The following is a 19,161-nucleotide window of genomic DNA, read 5'->3' as shown; positions in this document are numbered from 1 at the left end:
GTTCACCTAGAGCATGTTGATGCAGTGTCAGTTCTGATTTTTTCTACATTTGCCAGAAATGTTCAGGCACCGTGGTCTCTGCCAGAGACATCCATCACAGTTCTTGTAGCTAAACCTCAGTGAGACAAATAAAGGTAGCCTGTGTTAGATACTGGTTTTTACATGGTCAATTAACATTTTTTTTCGTAATGACATACCCAACTGGGAGAAGTTAGGGATGAGGCAGGTTGGTGATCTTTCCAAGATTGAAATTACAGAAGTGGGTGGGTGTTTTGTGTTTTTTTTTTGGGGGGGGGGGGGGGGGGGTGTTAGTTTTTGCTGTTGTTTGGTTGCATTTTTGTTTTTAATGCAGGAGTTTTTATTGACATACTATGTACACACTGTAGTGACCATGTGCCAAGGTGCAGGATTTCACAGCTTGTTATATTTCTCTTCACGACAAAATGAAAATAGGAGGAAAGGAAAAAGAAGGGTCGCACTTGTGGTGTGTGACGGTGCAGCTGGTCGTGAGGCGTTACCTCCTCCCCTCCGAGGCAGGGGAACACCTTTTGGGGACGAGCCGCCTGCTTCCACAGGTAACAGCGCCTCACCCCCTCCCTTTTTGGTGCAAAACAAGCACTTTTCGGGGCCCGCCGAGGGGCGGGACGGTGCCGCCGAGGGCGGTGCCAACGTGGGGCGGGCGGTGTAGGCCTCTGCGCAGCCCGCGCGGCGCTTCCGCCCGCCTCCTCCTCCTCCTCCTCCTCCTCTTCTTCTTCTTCCTCCCCTTCCTCCTCCTCCTCCTCCTCTTCCTCCACCTCCTCCTCCTCGCCGTCCCCAGCCCGCCCCTTTGTTTCTTCCCCGCCGCCCTGCCAGCGCGGCCGCTGGGGCCGTTTGAATCGGCGCGGGGCGCCGGTGGCCCGCAGGGAGGAGGAGGAGGAGGAGGAGGAAAAGGAGGAGGAGGAGAAAGAGGAAGATCCCAGGATGCGATGGGGAACTGCTGGGCGCGGTGGTGCTGCGGGCCGCTCCTGCGGAGGGAAGCGGGCCGGCTCCAGCGAGGCGGAGGGTAAGCGGGCAGCGCCGCTCCCCCTCTCCCCTCCCCGGGGCGGGGATGCGCCGGCTCCGCCCTGCTCCTCCTCCTCCTCTTCCTCCTCCTCCTCCTCTTCCTCCCCCGGCAGCTGCGGTTCCCGCAGCCGCGCTCTGGCCTGGGGCACAGCCGGGGGGGCCGGGAGAGGTGAGGGGCGAGCGGGAGGCCGGCTATTGCCGAGCAGCTCCCGCGAGTCCGGCGCCCATTTTGTTGCAGGAACCCCTGGGGTCGCCCCTCAGGGGAAGGGGGCAAAGCCAGGGCTGTTCCTGGACGGGTGCGTGTGTGGAGGGGATGCCTGCTTGGGTATAACCGAGGGTGTTTCAAGTGCCTGTGCATTGTCGCTTAGCCACCCGTTTCTTGCCCTGTAACCTGAGGAAAAGATAGTGCTTGATAGGTTCTTGCTTTGCACGTGGTTTTTTGGTGATCCTATGGTTATAGGCTAATAGTCTTTCTCTAGCGTTCAGGGGTAGTGATTGCAAAGCATGCTTACCCTTGGAATTGATGGGTTTGTTTGTGAGGTTTGGTGGGTTTGTATTTGTTTTCTGTTTGTTCTGTTTGGTTTTCCTGCCCTGCTACCTTCAGCTGACTTCCAGGCACTGGGTAGGAGACAGTGTCCACAAAGGCACAGGATTGGCTTTGCTTAACAGCAATTTCTAGATATGCTGCAATCTTGTATCTTACACTCTGCTCTAAAGTGATTATTGCCTATACTTTTTTTCCTTATTTTTTTCTGTATGTTTATGATACTATTAGTTTGGGGTGGGATATTTTCTTGTTGGCTTGCTGTTCTTGTATGTTCATCATTTCTTGCAGCAGCATCTCTAGCGTTTGGCTTGGGTGCATATCTGATTCATGAAGTATCACTGGTTAGCTTCCTGCCACGCTCAACTTCCTTGTATTCTCCAGCTGGTTTTCAACAAACTCTTACTGAGGTTGCCAACTTTCTCACCAGACTGTGTGTTTTGGTGCCTTTCACGTGGCTACCAGGTTACTGCCCGCTTGGCTTTCTCGGTGACAAATATGAATGCGGATGCACAGAATTAAGAGAAATGACATTGTCTTAAGCTGTGGGGGATTCATGAAGGATTCATAAGGATTCACAGGGGATTCATAAGAGCATTCCCTCAACAGAAAAGGTGGTTTGCCATGATGGCTTAGCTACTCAGGTCTGCATATATTCCTTCTGTTAGTTCAACATCAGACTCTCCTTAGCAGTGAAATAAACTATTGTCTGCTGCTATAATGTTAAACTACTACGTATGTTCCTTCAGGTGTTGCCTGTAGTGAAGGGTTTTAAGAAGTGTCAGCAAAATGAAACGGTAGTGCAGAAAACAGACTTTTCTAATGGAGGGCCTCCTGTTTGGATTTTCTTTTAAACTCTGAAACTGGAATATCATACGCTTGTAATCAGCTTATGAGAAAAAGATCATCAGTGCTATCTCTTGCAGTCAAGCAGAGTATGTCTCAATAGACCATTGTTTTCTGCCTGGGCTGGTAGTTTATGGAATGGTGTTGGAGTGTTGAGCAATTCAGGTGTTCTCCTTAAGGGCGTGGAGGGAGAGACGGGGAATTGCATTAAAAACAATACTGTGACATGTTTGTTATAGTAAGTTTCCTAAGTTTAAAAGCTAGACTGCTACCAAATTCTGCAGATCTGGCTACGTCTTGAACAGCATAATGTAGCTTGTCAAGTTAATTGCGATTATTTTAGTCACTCGGATTTACTTTTTCTCTGAAACTGGAAATTCATTGTTCTTCGATGCTCAAAGATTTAACTATAAGAAGTAAATTCTGAGTTAAGTAATTAACAATATAGTTTTAACAAGTGTTTCCAAGACCTGCAAGATTCTAAATTGTGTTCAAATACTTGGGGATTTGTGTATTAGTTGTTGCAGTGATTTTAGAGTTCATGTTGAGCACATGTAGAGAGAAATAAAACATAAACTATACCGAAGACAACTTTCAAGTTCACCTTTCTGTAAAAACAAACTTTCTGTTGGTAGCTTTTTCTTATTTTTAGGGACTGTCCTTATGCTTCTGCTGAAATAGTTTTGCTTAAAATACTACAAGCTGCAGCCATAATTAGAAAGTAGGTCATTGCCGCTTTGTCCCAATGTTCGACCGTAAGGATTCTTACAAATAGACAGCTAAAATAAGTAAATAAAAGAATAAATAATATAGACACCATGTATATTTGTTTGCTTAGATTGGGGGGGGGGGGGGGGGGGGGGTTATCACAAAGCAAAATGTAGCAAAATCAAAACAACCCCTTTCACCACTAGTGTGAAAAAAAAACAATTTTAGCTTATGTCATGATTTTAATGCATGAAATGCTATTTTTTGGTGACGTTTTTATGCATAAAAGGAGAATAAGGCGCATATAAACGGAGTGGTTTAGAGTCAGTGTCTAGTTGCTTTAAAACTTGAAGGTTGACCTGATAGTCTCTGTAGGTCCCATGGCCTACCAGCTGAATTGCTTTCCCTAGTGCCTTTTAAAACCTGTGTGTTTCTAAAGTCTGTTCTAGAAAATAAAGAGACAGTGGAGCTTAAATGAGACTAACAAAAGCTGTAAGCATTTTAATATTTTATTCCAGTTGAAGTTGGAGTGTGTAGGGATAAAGTTGATGTCTCCACTTCTGTCCTCAGTCACTCTGGGATTTCAGGGCTCCAACTCTTGTGTAGAATTATGTCTGTTACTGAGTCCCTGTTCAGCAGGTAGCAGGAACCCTAGGTCTTCCCTGAAGTGTCACCACTGTTGGTATATTTGTAGCTGTGTTTAGTAAGCTCACGCTGCATTGTCTTAGTTTTCCATCAGTTTACTGTGCAATTCTTGCAACTAATCTGACTGCAGCTCATCTGTCTGAAATAAGCAAGCATGTTTTCATTAGCCCTGATGCTGTAAACTGGAGGTGTAGTTTTGTTGGAAGATACATGATCCTAAAACAATTTTGTGTAACAGTCTTACTAAATTAGATTCCTAATGGTACTGGCTCCTGCACACCAAAATGTTACACATAGAAATAAAAGTGAAATTATTTCAAGTGTTCATGCCACCTGTCCCAGTTACAATGAAGATGTAGTGCATGAATTAAAGTGGCCATTCAGTGCAGGTTTCATAGCAATGCATCAACTGGAAGTGGTTCTTTAGGGCCAAGTCTGCATTGCAAGGTACAGGCCTATATATAAGGAAAGGTTGACCGGGAGTCCACGCTGAAGCAGGTTGCAGTTTGCTAGGAGAGGCATGTTCTGACTGACCTCCAAAGGAAAATGGGATGGGGATGAAATATGATGTGATTAAAGTAGTTCGGGCTTTGGCCAGTGTGTTGCTTTCAGTAAAGTGGCAGTAGGTGTTGATTGCAAGTGCAGAACAACCTATTCTACAAGTATAGAAATGCCTGAGGCCCTGGATTTATTCCTTGTGTCGGTGAGGAATTGCACCAGGTAACTCTGGTTTTACAAAAGTTAGATGAAATGGATGTTTTACTGAAGTACCACTTTGAATTTACTGTTGGATGACAGCCAAACCTCTTTCACTGGGTAAAATAGATTCGGGTAACTCAATACTGGATTGGCCTTTATTTATTTTTACAAAGGATAACATTGAGATAGATTAAGGATTAAGAAGGAGACTGATTCCCTGTATAAAATTCTAGACTCTCAATAACTGGTTTTCTAGCTGGGAAGTATTGTCTTTACCTCCTTGTAGACACGTTTCTCAGAGATTGTTGGTTGTTCTTTAGATGGTTGATCATGCTTCTATGGATATGGGGGAAGTAGAAGGTCAACCTTCCAGCTGCATCAGGCTGTCAAAATAGGATGCGTTGTTTAACATTGACATTGTACAAGATGCTATGCTCGTGAAGACTTTTAAGTGCCATGATGGACAGAAGGGCTTTCAAAATTTGTCCGTAATAATTTTTTTCAAGACAAGTGTTATTAAAGGTATTGCAGACATCCTCAGTGCCTGTCAATGTCAAGTCCATCATGCTGATAAGTGATTTCTCTCATTTGAGTCTGTGTTTTCTCCAGTTCTGTACAAGAAGTTTAAATGTTTTGCCCCTGTGCTCTCATAGCAATGTAGAGCACAGGTTGACAACTAAACATGTTTAGTAAGTGAAGATTCTATATTCTTTTTATATTTAAAGTATTGCACAAGCTATTTAAAATTAAGTATCAAATTTGTTTTTCTTCTGTTGTGAATTGAAATGACGACTATTTTGTAGAGTAACTCTAGGCTTCTTTTTTACAGATCAAAGTATTTCAGAACATGTGCAACAGGAGAACACTTCACTATAGAGGTGAGTACTTACACTTCCATCCCTCTTTTTTTTTGGGGGGGGGGAGGAGATTGGGTGGGTTTTTTGTTTGTTTTAGGGGAAGAAAAAGTGGAAGTTGAATTCTAGCAATGCCTTTAATGCTTATTTGCAGTTTAGGTACACTGAAACATTCTAGGTTATTCCAGATTGAATTGATGCTGTACTAGGTGGCAAGTTTGTAGTTCTTGTGGTACCTCAGAACGTTAATACATCATCTCGCTTAAATCTATCATTTGTAAAGAAAAGCCGTCTGTTGTGATCTGACATAAAGAATCTGTACCCACCTGATACTCACGGCCAGAGCATTCCAAAGTCTGTCAATTGTGTCCTTCATCCCTGCTGTGCTAGGAGTAATTTTCCTTTTATGCTGGTAACTGCAGGGTATTTAGTTCTTGACTGTGAGATCATGATTCTGATTCTACAAAAAGCTAGAATCTGCTGAGGTTACTGTATAATTAGATACACTCTAGTCCATCTTGTTCGCTACATAGCTCCTTTCTTGGCTACTGAATATCACCCCTTTTTGCCAAGGGTAATGTAAGGTTAATTTGTATAATGTGAGATTCTCAGAATAACCTGGTTTACTTTCATTAGTGTTTCTTACAGTCTGAAAGTCCCAGACCTTTCAGATGTCCCTGTTACTGAGAATAACAGTAATTAATTGCTGCTTTGGTTTTCAAGAAAGGGGACAAATACAGAGTGGGGGAAATCTGCTTTTAGCACACAGCTTCCAGTTGTGAGAGTGTTCCTGCAGCAGTGATATGATAGGGAAAAGAAGGTTCTGTCTTCCCCTCAAGTTCTTCCTCATACTCTGCTTACAGCAGTTAGTCAATACAGAGGTCAGTAAGGAGTCTTGCTGTAGGTACTGTCCGTGTTTGATATATTGACTGTGTTTATGATTACTATCATAAAAACAGTATGGAGAACTTTCACTTGCTTTGTTTTGTGTTACGTGATAGTTCAACTTCTGCTGTATGAGTTCATGCAGCTTGAATGCTGCAAGGTGTTCTAGACCTGTTTGGTTTTTTTTGTCTTCCTACCATAAAACATTACATTGCACATAAGATACTAAAGGTCAATAAAACAAAGCTGGGGTGTGTGTTTTGTTTGTTTTTAGAATTCTGTGTAGAAGGTAACCTTATGTTTTCTGTAAATTAAAAACTTCTTCAAATACTTTCTGATCATCACGGTTGCCATGCAAGGGGGAAGTTACTTGCATCATACCTTTCACATAGTGTACTTTTTAAATTGAATGTGTACTGTGGTATATTTAATACTCATACCATTCCTTTCACTGCTGGTATTATAATGCTTCAGATACGTGGAATTATTAACAATCGTATAAGCCAAACAAATTTCATTCTGATCAGGGCCCTCACATAAATTGTAGTGAATTTTTGACTCTTCGTTTTAGGAGAATGTAAAGTTTGAGAAAAGAAATATTCATAAGAAGATAAGGCCTACTCTAAATGTAGTAGTAGTTCCTCAGAAAGGAGGAGGTTTCAAATAGCATTACAGTCCCTGTATTACCCTTGGAGTAGTATTTTTGCGATCACGTCAAGGATGATATTTACCTCTGGTGTTTCGTGACTAATTATATTGGATTGTAAAGATTGTTTACTTTCTTTTCTGCAGTTTGAGAACCTTGTGGAAAGTGATGAGGTAGGTACGTGGATCGTAAGGTGAAACCTGCTAGTACAGTATAGTCGGCTTGTGGTTGCAAGATCCGTATCTTCCTCCTACTTCATGCTGTGTACACTTGTTTAGATTTAAGTTGCTGGAGTTTTTTACTTTGGGTTTTGCTTGCTCTAGGAATGAATATTCAATGCTTTGGGAGAGATGAAAAGCTGAGAGAAATCTGTCTGGGGGGAGAATAGGAGGTAACACTTTTTGGAAGAGAGCACTAAAGGTATTAGCAAGAGAGAAAGATAAGCAAAAAAAAAAAACCTTGAAGGAGAATTTTCTTCTGGTATAGCTCTTGTAAATGACTCAGCAATTGCTTTCTGAGTATGTAAATGGGCATGAGTTGCTTTGCTAAGGAATGTTTTAGTAGTACTGTCTTGACAGTTATGGGTAAACTGGCTGAAGATTGCTTCAGAATAATACCAGTTGGCCTTAAAACTTCACTATGAATTGAATATAGATTGATAATGGTAGGGGGAAACATATTTTCAATACCCTGCTCTGTATTTAAGAACATGAAGGCTAGTAGTATGATTCCTGAAATACACAACTGGAATATTTATTTTCAGTTGGAAGCACTTACTTGTTTTACTTAGTCAGCCACTTTGGTTGATTGCATGATAAAGATCTTTTGAAATTCCAAATTAAAACAGTGTGTAAGGGAGGGATTTTTTCTCCCCAGTTTTAAAAACCAGTATATGGGAGAAACTCATTTCATATTGTGCACTTTTTCCTCTCTTAAAATTGATTGACTAATGAGATTCTCAAAAGTTCAGTGTTTTGTTTTTTCTTTTTTTAAATATACAGGGGGAAAGTCCAGGAAGCAGTCACAGGTAAGACATTGAGATTCAGGGTCTCTCTTTCCCTCTGCTCTCCTAATAAATTATTAAATTTGTTGAGACTTCCTGTCAAAATCCATTCTTGAGTGCATTGTAAAGAGTCTTTATTCTTGTTCCCTGGGGCTGCCTTTAAAATTACACAGGCATTTGGGCTGCAACTTCAGTGATTTTTTTATTTATTTTTTTGTGATCATGGTAATATTTATGTAAGCAGTAGAAACTTAGAGGCCTGCTGTATAGGAAATGTATGAAAGCACTGAATTATATACTTTGGTTGCCTAATTCCAGATGTTTTGTATTACTTAATTTTGATTCTCAAAATGTTGTTCCCTGTCAGCTGTCACAGAAAAATAATATAGCAAACATTATAATATTACTATAATGCTCTTCTAATGTTGTTTGTTACATACATAAAATTAGGCAACAAGATAAAGGGGAACAAATTACAATTAGGGGACCTGAACAAATAAGGAAAAAGTGAGATTTACACAGCCATGACAGTTTAACCATTCTATTCTGGTAGTTCTGTTAGCAAAAGATGTTTTGAGGGTATTTTGTTTATAAAATGCAAAAAAAAAAAAAAAAGCCTTATAAGGGGAAGGCAGGACAGCATTATCTTAAATAAACTGGAACTTTGGAACTCTGTGCTCAGGAGTAGCAGGCCAAATGCACAGCTTGTTGACTTTGCTTTAAAGGGCAAGTCAAGAAAGACTCGATACGTTTAAATTACTTTTGCAACTTATGGTTGTCATGTGTAAATAATGGTTAGTCTTTTTGTTTTTCTGTCATGCTTTTTAGACCGTTGACTGATGAAGAAATTGCTGACTTGAAAGAGAGGCATTATGACTCCATTGCTGAAAAACAAAGAGCTGTTGATATGAAACTTCAGTCAGAGGTAAGCAGCTATGGTAGCTAGTATGGTGTGGGTAGTTTTTCTTTTTTTAAGTAATTAAGATCAACCATGAGCACAAGATTTCATTCACATGAATAATGTGGTTTTTGTTTATCATTTGGCATTTTTTAGTCAACAAGATACCCAGAGAGATTGCTGTGCAACCAAGTTTGCATCACAGTTTTGCTTCTTTTTAATAACTTCACAGCTAAAGAATGAAATGAATAGTCTGGCTCTCTTATTGAGATCTGTTAAATTTGAACCATCTTTTCTTTGTATGAAAGGCAAAATGCGAAGTATATTTCATTCAGCTTTTCTTGCGCTCAGATTTTTTCAGAGCTTTTCTTAAGGAAAAGACACAATTTCTTGTAATTAATGGAATATGATGGGGAATGCAACAGAAAATGAGAATATTTTGAATAAAATAGCAATGAAATATGCAGCTGAAGTTTGAAGTCTTTCACTGGGCAGTTCATAATAAGAGGCAATCATGCATTTACAGCAATTCACTAGTAATGATTATTCAATAGGATAATGTTTTATCTAAATTTCTTGGGTTGTTTGGTGGGGGGAAGCTGTTAGATTCAGTTAATAAAGAAAAATGTTTTAACTAGAATCAATTTTATTTTATTTTTCTTTTCTAGTAGTTCTTCTTTTTGATTTATCAAACTTACAATTTTGTTCATAGGAAGATAGATAGGTTCTGCTTTTGTTAACCATTACTATTTTGTTTATATACAGTTAGCCTTACAAGAGGAGAAGTTAAGAATAGAAGAAGAGGCTTTATATGCTGCACAACGTGAAGCAGCCAGGGCAGCAAAGCAGAAAAAGCTCTTGGAGGTGAGGGGAAAAAGACCCCAATATATATCAGAGCTTCTCTTCTGTTTTTATGTATGCAGACTTTCCTAATATCCTTTACATCTCAGGAAATGTAATGAGGAAATTGCTGTGGCTTGTAAGTTCCAGTAAGGAAAGAAATACGTTATTTGAAAGTACATCTGATTGGGATAGCTGAAAATCATTAGAATTGTTTGAAACAGCTTATGACAACGAATATAAATTTTTGAATGAAATCTGTGATTTTTAATCTAGAATTAGCTTAACAGATTCCTTAACATTATATAAAAATTACTTATCTTTAATGTAAAGAGATCTGTGGTGATTCCTAACAAAAAATCCTGAAATTAAGCACACATCATGACATCATTTAGGTTTATAAAATGAACGCACATATTTATTTACACTTAATTGTTCCCTGTCTCTGTGGTTTGTGCTAACGTGAATATAAGCATTTGTCATCTGAATTCACTGTTAGCCCTGCTTTCAGCAGGAGGTTGGACTTAGATGACCTCCTGAGGTCCCTTCCACCCTTAAATTGTTCTATCAGTTTGTGATTGTATGTGTAGTAGCCAAAGTCCAGTCATAAGTAGTCTTTATTGAGTATATAACTGTGCCTACCTTTAGATGTCTGGTATCTATGCTTTTGGAGCTTAGTCAAGCAAAACAAAAGCCATATTTTGACATTCTATTTTCTGAAAACAGTTATTGTTCTGTTTCCTTACAGCACTTATTACAGTGTTTTCATGTTGCAGTTCAAAGAATTACATAACAGTACATTTAATATTTCAGCATCTTAATAAGCTATTAAATGTGTTCTCACACATTTCTGGCAACCTGAAATCTGTGTACGTTAAAAAGAACATTTTCAAAGCTTCACTATCTGTTCATGTTTTAACATGTATGGTTGAAAATGTAGCATGTTCAAGGTAACTGTCTGCTAGACATGGGATTTTTGTTCAATTAAAAGTAATCTTTTAAATTTTCAGAATTAAACTTATGGAAAAAAAAACTGAAATCTATAGTAGATACAGGCAAGATCTTTCACTCGAGTGTTTTGTCTCTATTCAGAAGTGAATGAATTGAAAGTTGCTATTTGCAGACTGGTAGTGATGACTCAGTTTTCATCTAATATTGATATTACTAAGTATGGCTCAGGTCTCACTTTAGATTTCTCTTTCTATCCTCTTGCCATTTGGGGTGGGGAGGTTAATTCTTTCTGACTCTTTCCCATGTTTCTATCTTTTTCTAACACTTTTGGTGTATATAAAGTCAGGAGAAGTAGCTTGATTTATGCTTGTGGCTTTAATTTCTCTGCAGAAATTCTGCGTGAGAAATGTTATTTTCCTTGTCTTGGTATTTTTTAATATGCACCTCTTTTAGGCAGAACCTACAACAGAAAGTGTTTATGGAGACTTTAATTTTCATCTCTTGTAAAATTAATACCACTTACCCCCTTCACAGATAATCCCCTGCAAAACCCCATAAGGGTTATAAGGATTTCTAAGGAAGCTTTTATATAGGTATATAGATATGTGTATATATAAACACTTAACCCCTTTCTAGATCAGCAAGAATCCATTTTGAATATATAACTGGTGTCTTCTCTATTTGTGGGCAAAAATCTATTAAATGAAAAAATGGGTTTTTCATTGGAAATATGGCATCCCTGTAAAAACTATTTTGGCTTGCTGATGTTGCCATACTAACTGTCAAGTAATGTAACAGCAGCAATTTTTTATATATATATATATATATATATATATATATATATATATAATGTGTCCTGGAAATTACAGCACTAGGTATTTGTATGTGATCCAGCAAAATGGGTAGATAATTTGTGGGAAGATATATGGGTGTACGAATTTTAGAAGGCATATATCAGTAATTGATTTATTTCCAGACTTGCTAATTATGTTGGTGCCAAATTCCTGGCCCTTTCTCCCTGCTTGTCTAAGTATTCCTACCTGTAACCACCAATGCTACATGATATTTCTGATCCTTCTATGCTTCCCATTTCCTTACTGGTTTCAATCTGCTTATTCTGATACTTTTTTTTTAATACCTGCGAGGGAAAGTGCCAATAAAAAAAGCCATCGTTGTCCTGGAATTTAGAATAGTAGCTGATCAAATATCTCAAAAGACTGTTTACCCAGCTAAGAGCAACTGTTGGTTGAAGTTTAAAGCTGACACTAAAAAATCTGGTTTACTTACACCCCGTCTTTCTTTTGCAGGGACAGATCCATTAAGGCTGAGAACAGATTTTTCATAAAACATGGTAGCTAGTTATGTCAGGTTTTTCTATAAAACTAGCTTGTTGATTTTTATCCTAGTCTTTGCAGTAGTCAGGGTGAGCAAGTACCACTTCATAACTGATTTACCTTTCCTCATAGTTGATGTACCCGGTTTCTACACTCTTATTTTTTTTCAAGGCAGGGAAAAGAAACTTAAGTTGTTAAAACCCAAAGACTTGAGAAGCAGTAGAACCCTACTTCCATGACATCTATTCTTCCTCTTATGACTACAAAATGAATGCATTTTTTGGCTTGCATCTTGCATTTTTCTAACTGTTTCTCCCTAGTGATACCATGAAAGCACTAAGAGTGTAGAGGAATTAATACTTTTGGCCCAGCAAGGCAATAAAGTTTTAAGTAATATAAATGAAGCTGGTACAGACACCCAGAGGAGATGGCAGTATTGCTTCATGTAGGGATAAAAGGACCTCTAGGAAGATCTCTTTAAAATGGTAGGCTGTCGTTCTTCTACACAGAGCAAAACAAATCAAACATAACCCAGGTGTTAGTTGGGTGTTGAAAATACACGTGGCTTGAGAAGAAGGTACAGAAGAGGACAGATTCAATTGTGAATGAAGCAGTATTCATGTGTTTCTAGACAAATTGATGCTTATTGATCATTTGTGCACAAAACAAAATAGTTTTATGCACAAAACTACCTTCTTTTAAATGCAGAGATTTCAGAGATTAAAAGCAATACTGCTTGCATATAACAGTCTCTTCAGTATCTTAAAATATGATCTTTATTTGAATAAAAGTCAGTCTTTAGTTATACTTGGACTTCTCCAAAGACCAGGACAATGCTCTTTCTAATGCTGCAGTTAAGAGAATGGCTACTGAGTGTATTCACATGAGTGACTGCATTCAGCATTTTCAACAATTTACTTTTTTCAATAGCAACGTAGACAGCAAAGGATAACACAGAGAGCACATGCTGTTAATAATGGAGACTATCAAAGGTAAGATATAGAATGTTAATAATAACTGTGACCTGTGACTGTTTTTATTCCTGTTTCTCACCTCCCATTCACAAAAAAGTTTTTCAGAACTTACATACACAACATTTCTAAGTCAGAATTGTTTTGATTTGTTGCAGTTTTGTTCACACCAAGTAATTACTGAATGCAAGTTGGTTACCATTAATCTGCAAATATTTACGTTTGATTGCATTCACCCTGGCTTTCGCTGTAGTTATTCAGCTGATTCATACAAAATCAAACCTATTCCCAGCTAGTAACACACGTCTATTTATACATCATATCTCTCAGAATCACAGGGATATGTGTGTATATACACATGTGGATATATATGTGCATACATAAAATCTAGTATTTATATTAAAAATATATTTAAATGTAAGATCTCAGTTAATTTCAAAATATTTTTATTGTTCAGAACCCTGTTTGAAATGCTCAGTATATGTATACACTAACCAAATCAGGAATGGAATGACTTATGTATTCTGCCTGTTTCTTCATGAATATTATTCTTTTAGTTCTCTTTACAAAGTACAAAAATGTTTACTGTGATACGGTGTTTGAGTTTAGAAGAAGCTGTAGTCAAACAGTTGCTTTTTAATGGAAGAGAAAGGGGAATAAAAGGGATTTTTAGTTAGAGGAGGGAAGTACAGTAAGGAAAGGAGCTGTCAAAATGGTTTATGAATGGGTGGGAACTAGCTGGATTTTAGAAATGAATACAGAGATTTTTAAAAAAAATATAGGAAAGTTAATGAGGCATTATTCCTAATGACAGAATGAGAAGGGAAGAGTTGTTTTATGACAGATATCAAGATAATTCATTTTTAGCTGAAATTACTACCGAAAATTGAGGAGAAGTTCAAACTCAGGTGCACGTGATCGGTAAAAATGGAAAGCCATCCTGTGGATCATTTTGTTTAAAAAAAAAAAAAAAAAAAGGCGTGTGCACTTTGTAGCATAGAAGGGACTGGGCTATGAAAAGTTTCTTTAAAGGTGTGCAAACAGGACATGTGGATTAATATCTCTTTTATGGTGTTTTTAGAGATTTATAAATCTAAAAGCAAAACTTGCACTGTTCTTACAGCTCTGTGGCAGAGGAAGATTTTGATTCTTTCTTAAGAAATTCAAAATTCCAGTATGAAGCTTTTCGAAGTAGCAGTAAGTCTTCCCTTTCTTGTGTATGTCTTTAAATATTAAGTGACTAGGAGGAACACCATCATTCCCCCCCCCCCCGATAAACATTGTTTTTATATGTATTATATATATATACACACACACACACATTAAAAAAAAAATCAGCAACTTATTTTCCTCTTTAATCCCACGTGTGTCAAGGGCTCAAAACACACAGCAAATACGACTACAACCATTCCAGTTCTCAAAGGCAAATTCTGCAAGCGAACAAGTTCCATGCATGGATTTTGTGTTACTAAGGCTTTCCAACTCTCTCTGTGGAGGCAACATCCATGCAGTGAACTTTTCTTGTAAAAGCCCAAGTGTTTTTGAAAGATGCAAATGTATGTGTGTGGCTTTCTTTAACTGTTTCTTAGCAAAATAATTAGAATCAAACTAATGGTTAACTTTTTTCTAATGAAGTGTGACAGAAGGTTTAGCTGCCTAGATTTGAAAGTTCCACTAGCAGTTAATAGGAAAATAATTTTGTTAACTGTTGTATTTGTAAGTTTGATGGTCTGTAAGTCTTTACGCAAGTCAGGCATACTGCATATGGAATTCCTCTATGGTTCTAATTAGGCAATGTGACTAAATGTCTTCATGTAATATCTTCATGACTATTAAAAAGCTGCTGTGTGCTCCTTGAAGTGATGAATGAAGTCTTTTTTCAAATGAAGTTTAAAGGAGATAAAGTACAATGAAAACTTCCTTTGGAAGTTTAGTGTTGCATGTTAAATCTCAAATTCAAATATGTTTATGAACTTTTTTTCCTCCATATAGGACTTTCATCTGATGCTACCGTGCTGACGCCAAACACAGAGAGCAGTTGTGACTTAATGACCAAAACAAAATCGATGAGTGGAAATGATGACAGCACTTCATTAGATTTAGAGTGGGAAGATGAAGAAGGTATATGTTCTGTCATTCTCAATTTACAAGTCAGAAATGCTGACAGTTGCCAATATTTTGATTGTAAATTTGCCATTTTACAAAGGGAAGGTGGTTTAAAATTTAAATGATTTTTAGCTAGAAAACTGCTTATTTTGATAAATGTGGTTATCTGTCTAATAATTATTTTCTTTGGGTCCTTCAGTGAACTTTTTTCTCTTCCATTAAATTCAACTGGCTTGTAGAGTAAGCCCACAACAAAACTAACTGTAAAGAAATGCTGCCCTCTTGTGAGCTAGTAGCAACAGGAACAGTTCATTCTTCATTGTTTCAAAGTACAGAACTTGGTCACTCATCTTTGAAGTATTTCAGAAAACATTACAGATGTTTCCTGCGGTGTTTTTTGGTTGGTTGGGTTTTTCGTTTGCTTGTTTAAGAGAACTTACTTTTATTGTAACTTCTACTGGAAACTTTCTTAAGTCTGCACTCTAGGTGAGTATCCCAAATATCCTTGCAGCTGATTGTTGTAGATCTTTCCTGTTCTTTTTAGTAAATCTGTGAAAGCCCCTGTCTTTGAAACAAAGTTATCCAAATTCTGGGACACTGACTTAGAAAAGCTCACCAAAAATAAGCTAGGCTTTCTTTTAACCAACACGTAACTTTTTTTTGGCTTTAATATGCTGTGTTTTTCTGACAGTTTGTGTATGATTCAAATATTTGGCACTGTCAAGAGCACTAAAATGTCAAAACAGGCTTCTGAACTAGAATGATTTAACTTTCACAAATTTTCCTAGGAATACCTGGCTTTTTTCATCTAGTGTGGGCAAGAGCTATTAGCTCTTGTTGCCCAAATAAGAGGGTTCTTAACAGGAAATGCCTGGATCCTGAACTAGGCATGATTACATACTGCTAGTGGTAGTGTATAATCATTTTACACTTCTAATGGTAGTACTGTAATAGGATTGTGGATTGAAGTTGTTTGAGCACAGTAGTAATATGTAATAGTAGTAATAGTAGTAATACTAGTATAAATAGTAGTAATAGTAGTAGTATTCATAGTAGTATTCATGCGCACATAATGGAGGGCAGCAGGCTGCTTCATATATAGGAGAAGTAAATACTGCTATCAAGTAGTTTCACAGTGTTTTCTGGCTTCCTCACAACTCTGTAAAGCAGTGTCAGTAGCTGTTGTATTTATTTGGGCCAAAGCTGATTGCAAACTATTGACTTAATGTGAATAACAGCAGGGGAGAAAAAAGAATATGATACTTAGGAATGAAGAAAAAAGGTGATACTCAGGAATGAAATTAACTGAGTCTGGATCTCTAAATGTTTCCTATGATGTGTTAACACAAACTTTAAGATATGCTCCTCAATTATGACCTTCTCATAAACATGTCTTAAATTGCAGGCATGAATAGAATGATTCCAGTGAGAGAACGCTCAAAAACAGAAGAAGATATACTCCGGGCAGCACTAAAATTTAATAGCAAGAAGACAGGAAGTAATCCAGCTTCAGCCTCTGATGATTCGAATGGATTGGAGTGGGAGAATGACTTTGTTAGTGCTGAAATGGATGATAATGGCAATTCAGAATATGCTGGATTTGTAAATCCTGTATTAGATTTGTCTGCATCAGATATAAGGGTATCTGATTCCGATCAGCAGGACAGATAGTGAAACTGTGGCTCTCATTTATGACCAAATGTTTAAAAGTGAAATAGAATGTACAAAAACATATTGCTCTTTTATAAAACTGTTCCCTTCTCTTTCTTATAAATGGATCAGCAAGGAATGGGAATGACTTGCTATCTGAATTAATTCAGAATTAAGTGCAATTTTATCATCTACCTTCTAAACTTTTGTGAAAACTGGGATGATTCCATTGTGCATATTTCAGGATATCTGGATTTAATATAAAATTATCTGCACTAATTTAAGTTTCATAGCTTGACATATCTATATTTTAACTAGCCTTTTTTTCCTGGATGATGTTTGTACTGATTTGTTTTTAAAATTCATCATTGGCCTAACATTTATCTGTGAAATAGTCTTATATAATTTATCTAATACTTGAATATAGAGATAATTTTTAAAATACCTTTTTTCCAATATGTGCTCTTTGACTTGTTCTTCAGCTATTTAGAGGGTGTAATTAGCCAGATGTAAAAACAAATTTCTCACATGGTAGATTGCAGTTTTCTGTCTTATTCTCTCTAGCCTTGTGTTGTCTTTCCATTTCTTTTATATTTTTATTATTATTTCATGCTAAGCACAATGAACCTCAACAAACATAGTATAAATCCTTAGGTTAGGTAAGCTATTGTCTTGTATAATATGCCAGGCATAGTCAGTGTGCGCCTAGAGGAAAAAAAAAACATCAAAATCCTGTGTTTTAAATCAGAAACTTTAACCATTATCTAGTGGAGAACTGTGAGGACCAAAGCTTTGATTTCCCACCCACCCCTCTCCCCAGCAGATTAGAATGTTACTACATGTTTTTAAAAATTCTTTACGTTGTAGACAACTTGTAATTCAACTTGATAAGAACAACTGTTGAAAAGTAACGTTCTCAGACCAAACTGGGAGTCTGAACTTCTATACTGCATTTAAAAAAATACATCTTCCTTCAAGTTACAAAGTAGTATATTTAAGTGCTCTAGCTCTCCTGTGCCTCAAAACTGGATGGTTAATACTGATAACGTGAGGCTGAAATTTAAGCAGGTGTTCAGTTACTGCAGATCTGGTGTAATGTATTGTGTGGTCTCCCCCTTGTTTTTATGTAAGTTATACTTTAAAAAAAAAAAAAAGCTCACTGAAGAGAATGTGCAAAACAGTTGTAAATCTCAAGCTTTCCCCAAGGTTTCAGTATAGCCATACTCTACTAGTGTTATTTTGTCTAGCTATCTTGTTTTTTTCCCTGAAAAAACGGGGATGGGGGTGTTATTTCACTGTTGTGGAATAAAAGCAGAATACTGTGTTAAGTAGTAACAGCTGCATCGTTAGAAGAACTGGATTTGTTGGTAGGAGTTGTGTAATGGTTTTAGATTATCTGATGAGATCATATATAATGTTAGAATTGCTACAACGTGGTCCTCTTCTTGACAATTAATTAAAATATTACACACTTGGGTTAAATATGTATATATCAACACTAACGAACAGATAAATCTTTTGTTAATAACATTCCATTCTTAATTTAAACTGTAGCTATGTCATTGAAAATATTTTAATGTAATTATCTACATTTGCAATGCCTGTAATATGTTTTAAAAATTTGTACACATCAAATGTATATTTTTGGTTTGGCATATGCTACTACTGTGTAACTTCTGATGTTTACTCATATATTATATTCCTACTGAAATGAAGGCAACTCTCTTGATGTGTAAATAACACATTTTTTATCCTACTGAAACTGTACCTTATCCTGCAGTGATCACTGATTTTCCTGATCAATGAACAACAGATTGACCTGTCCTGACCATGCTTCACGGAAGTATACTATAGCTGACTGTCTTGCTTGTAGAATGAGCAAGCATTTGGGGGGGAGGGGAAAAAGCTGTAATTCCAACCGAAGGTCTGTTCTGTGCATGTTCTGTAGCCATGGTTAATAGCATTCTGCTTTTCAGAGTTAAGTGAATTCCACTGAGTGATTTAAGAAATTATGGTCAATATTTGTGGAAATTTAAGAAATTGAAAATGATGTAAACAGCTTATGTGAAACAACACAACAGTACTGTAAAATACATATCTCTGTACAAACTTAAAACTAATTAAAATTTTCAGTCAGTCTTATATTTTGCAATGTTTCCTCTGCTGTTTTTGTGACCACTGCGTCATACACAGTAAGAGCAGTATATGAATGTGAATTGCTAAGTGTTACCCAAAATTATTTCTGCACCAGGAAGGATCCTGTTTCACGTTTAAAATTATCTATGTGTCAGGTAACAACAGAAGGTTTAACAAATAATTAGCTGTGTCTTTAACCACTGAATTCCTTAACAGCCCTTTATTGAGACCTGCTGCTTTGGAAAGGAAACTCTGACAAGTTGCAGTAATAGAGGACTTGAGAAACCTGGAGTGTGGAACCCTGCTATGAGAAAGAAGTAGCTGCACCATGATGCTTCAAAGGAAAGAAAGATAAACGTGCTTGTGTAGTAATGCAAGCAGCTTCCCTGTTCTCGTTTCTGTCT

The 19,161-nt window shown here is 37.4% G+C and overlaps 1 protein-coding gene across 2 annotated transcripts; it reads left to right on the top strand.

The window, feature by feature from the left end:
- Positions 1-655: 655 nt before the first annotated feature.
- Positions 656-18,760, top strand: AP1AR (adaptor related protein complex 1 associated regulatory protein). 2 transcript variants are annotated; one of them, XM_040557092.1, is made up of 10 exons: positions 656-1,042; positions 5,313-5,361; positions 7,015-7,041; positions 7,870-7,895; positions 8,700-8,796; positions 9,535-9,633; positions 12,825-12,886; positions 13,989-14,062; positions 14,858-14,986; positions 16,377-18,760. In XM_040557092.1, exons 1-10 carry the CDS (start codon positions 966-968, stop codon positions 16,640-16,642), a joined length of 906 nt encoding a protein of 301 aa, XP_040413026.1. In that variant the 5' UTR covers positions 656-965; the 3' UTR covers positions 16,643-18,760. The 2 variants fall into 2 exon arrangements, with proteins under 2 accessions (XP_040413026.1, XP_040413027.1); XM_040557093.1 differs by lacking the exon at positions 9,535-9,633 and having other exon boundaries at positions 674-1,042.
- Positions 18,761-19,161: the final 401 nt, after the last annotated feature.

The sequence above is a fragment of the Cygnus olor genome, chromosome 4 (genome assembly GCF_009769625.2).
Source record: "Cygnus olor isolate bCygOlo1 chromosome 4, bCygOlo1.pri.v2, whole genome shotgun sequence".
NCBI classification, from domain to species: domain Eukaryota; kingdom Metazoa; phylum Chordata; class Aves; order Anseriformes; family Anatidae; genus Cygnus; species Cygnus olor.
The sequence above is the reverse complement of the archived record's forward strand: the minus strand, read 5'-3'. Positions and strand labels throughout refer to the sequence as shown.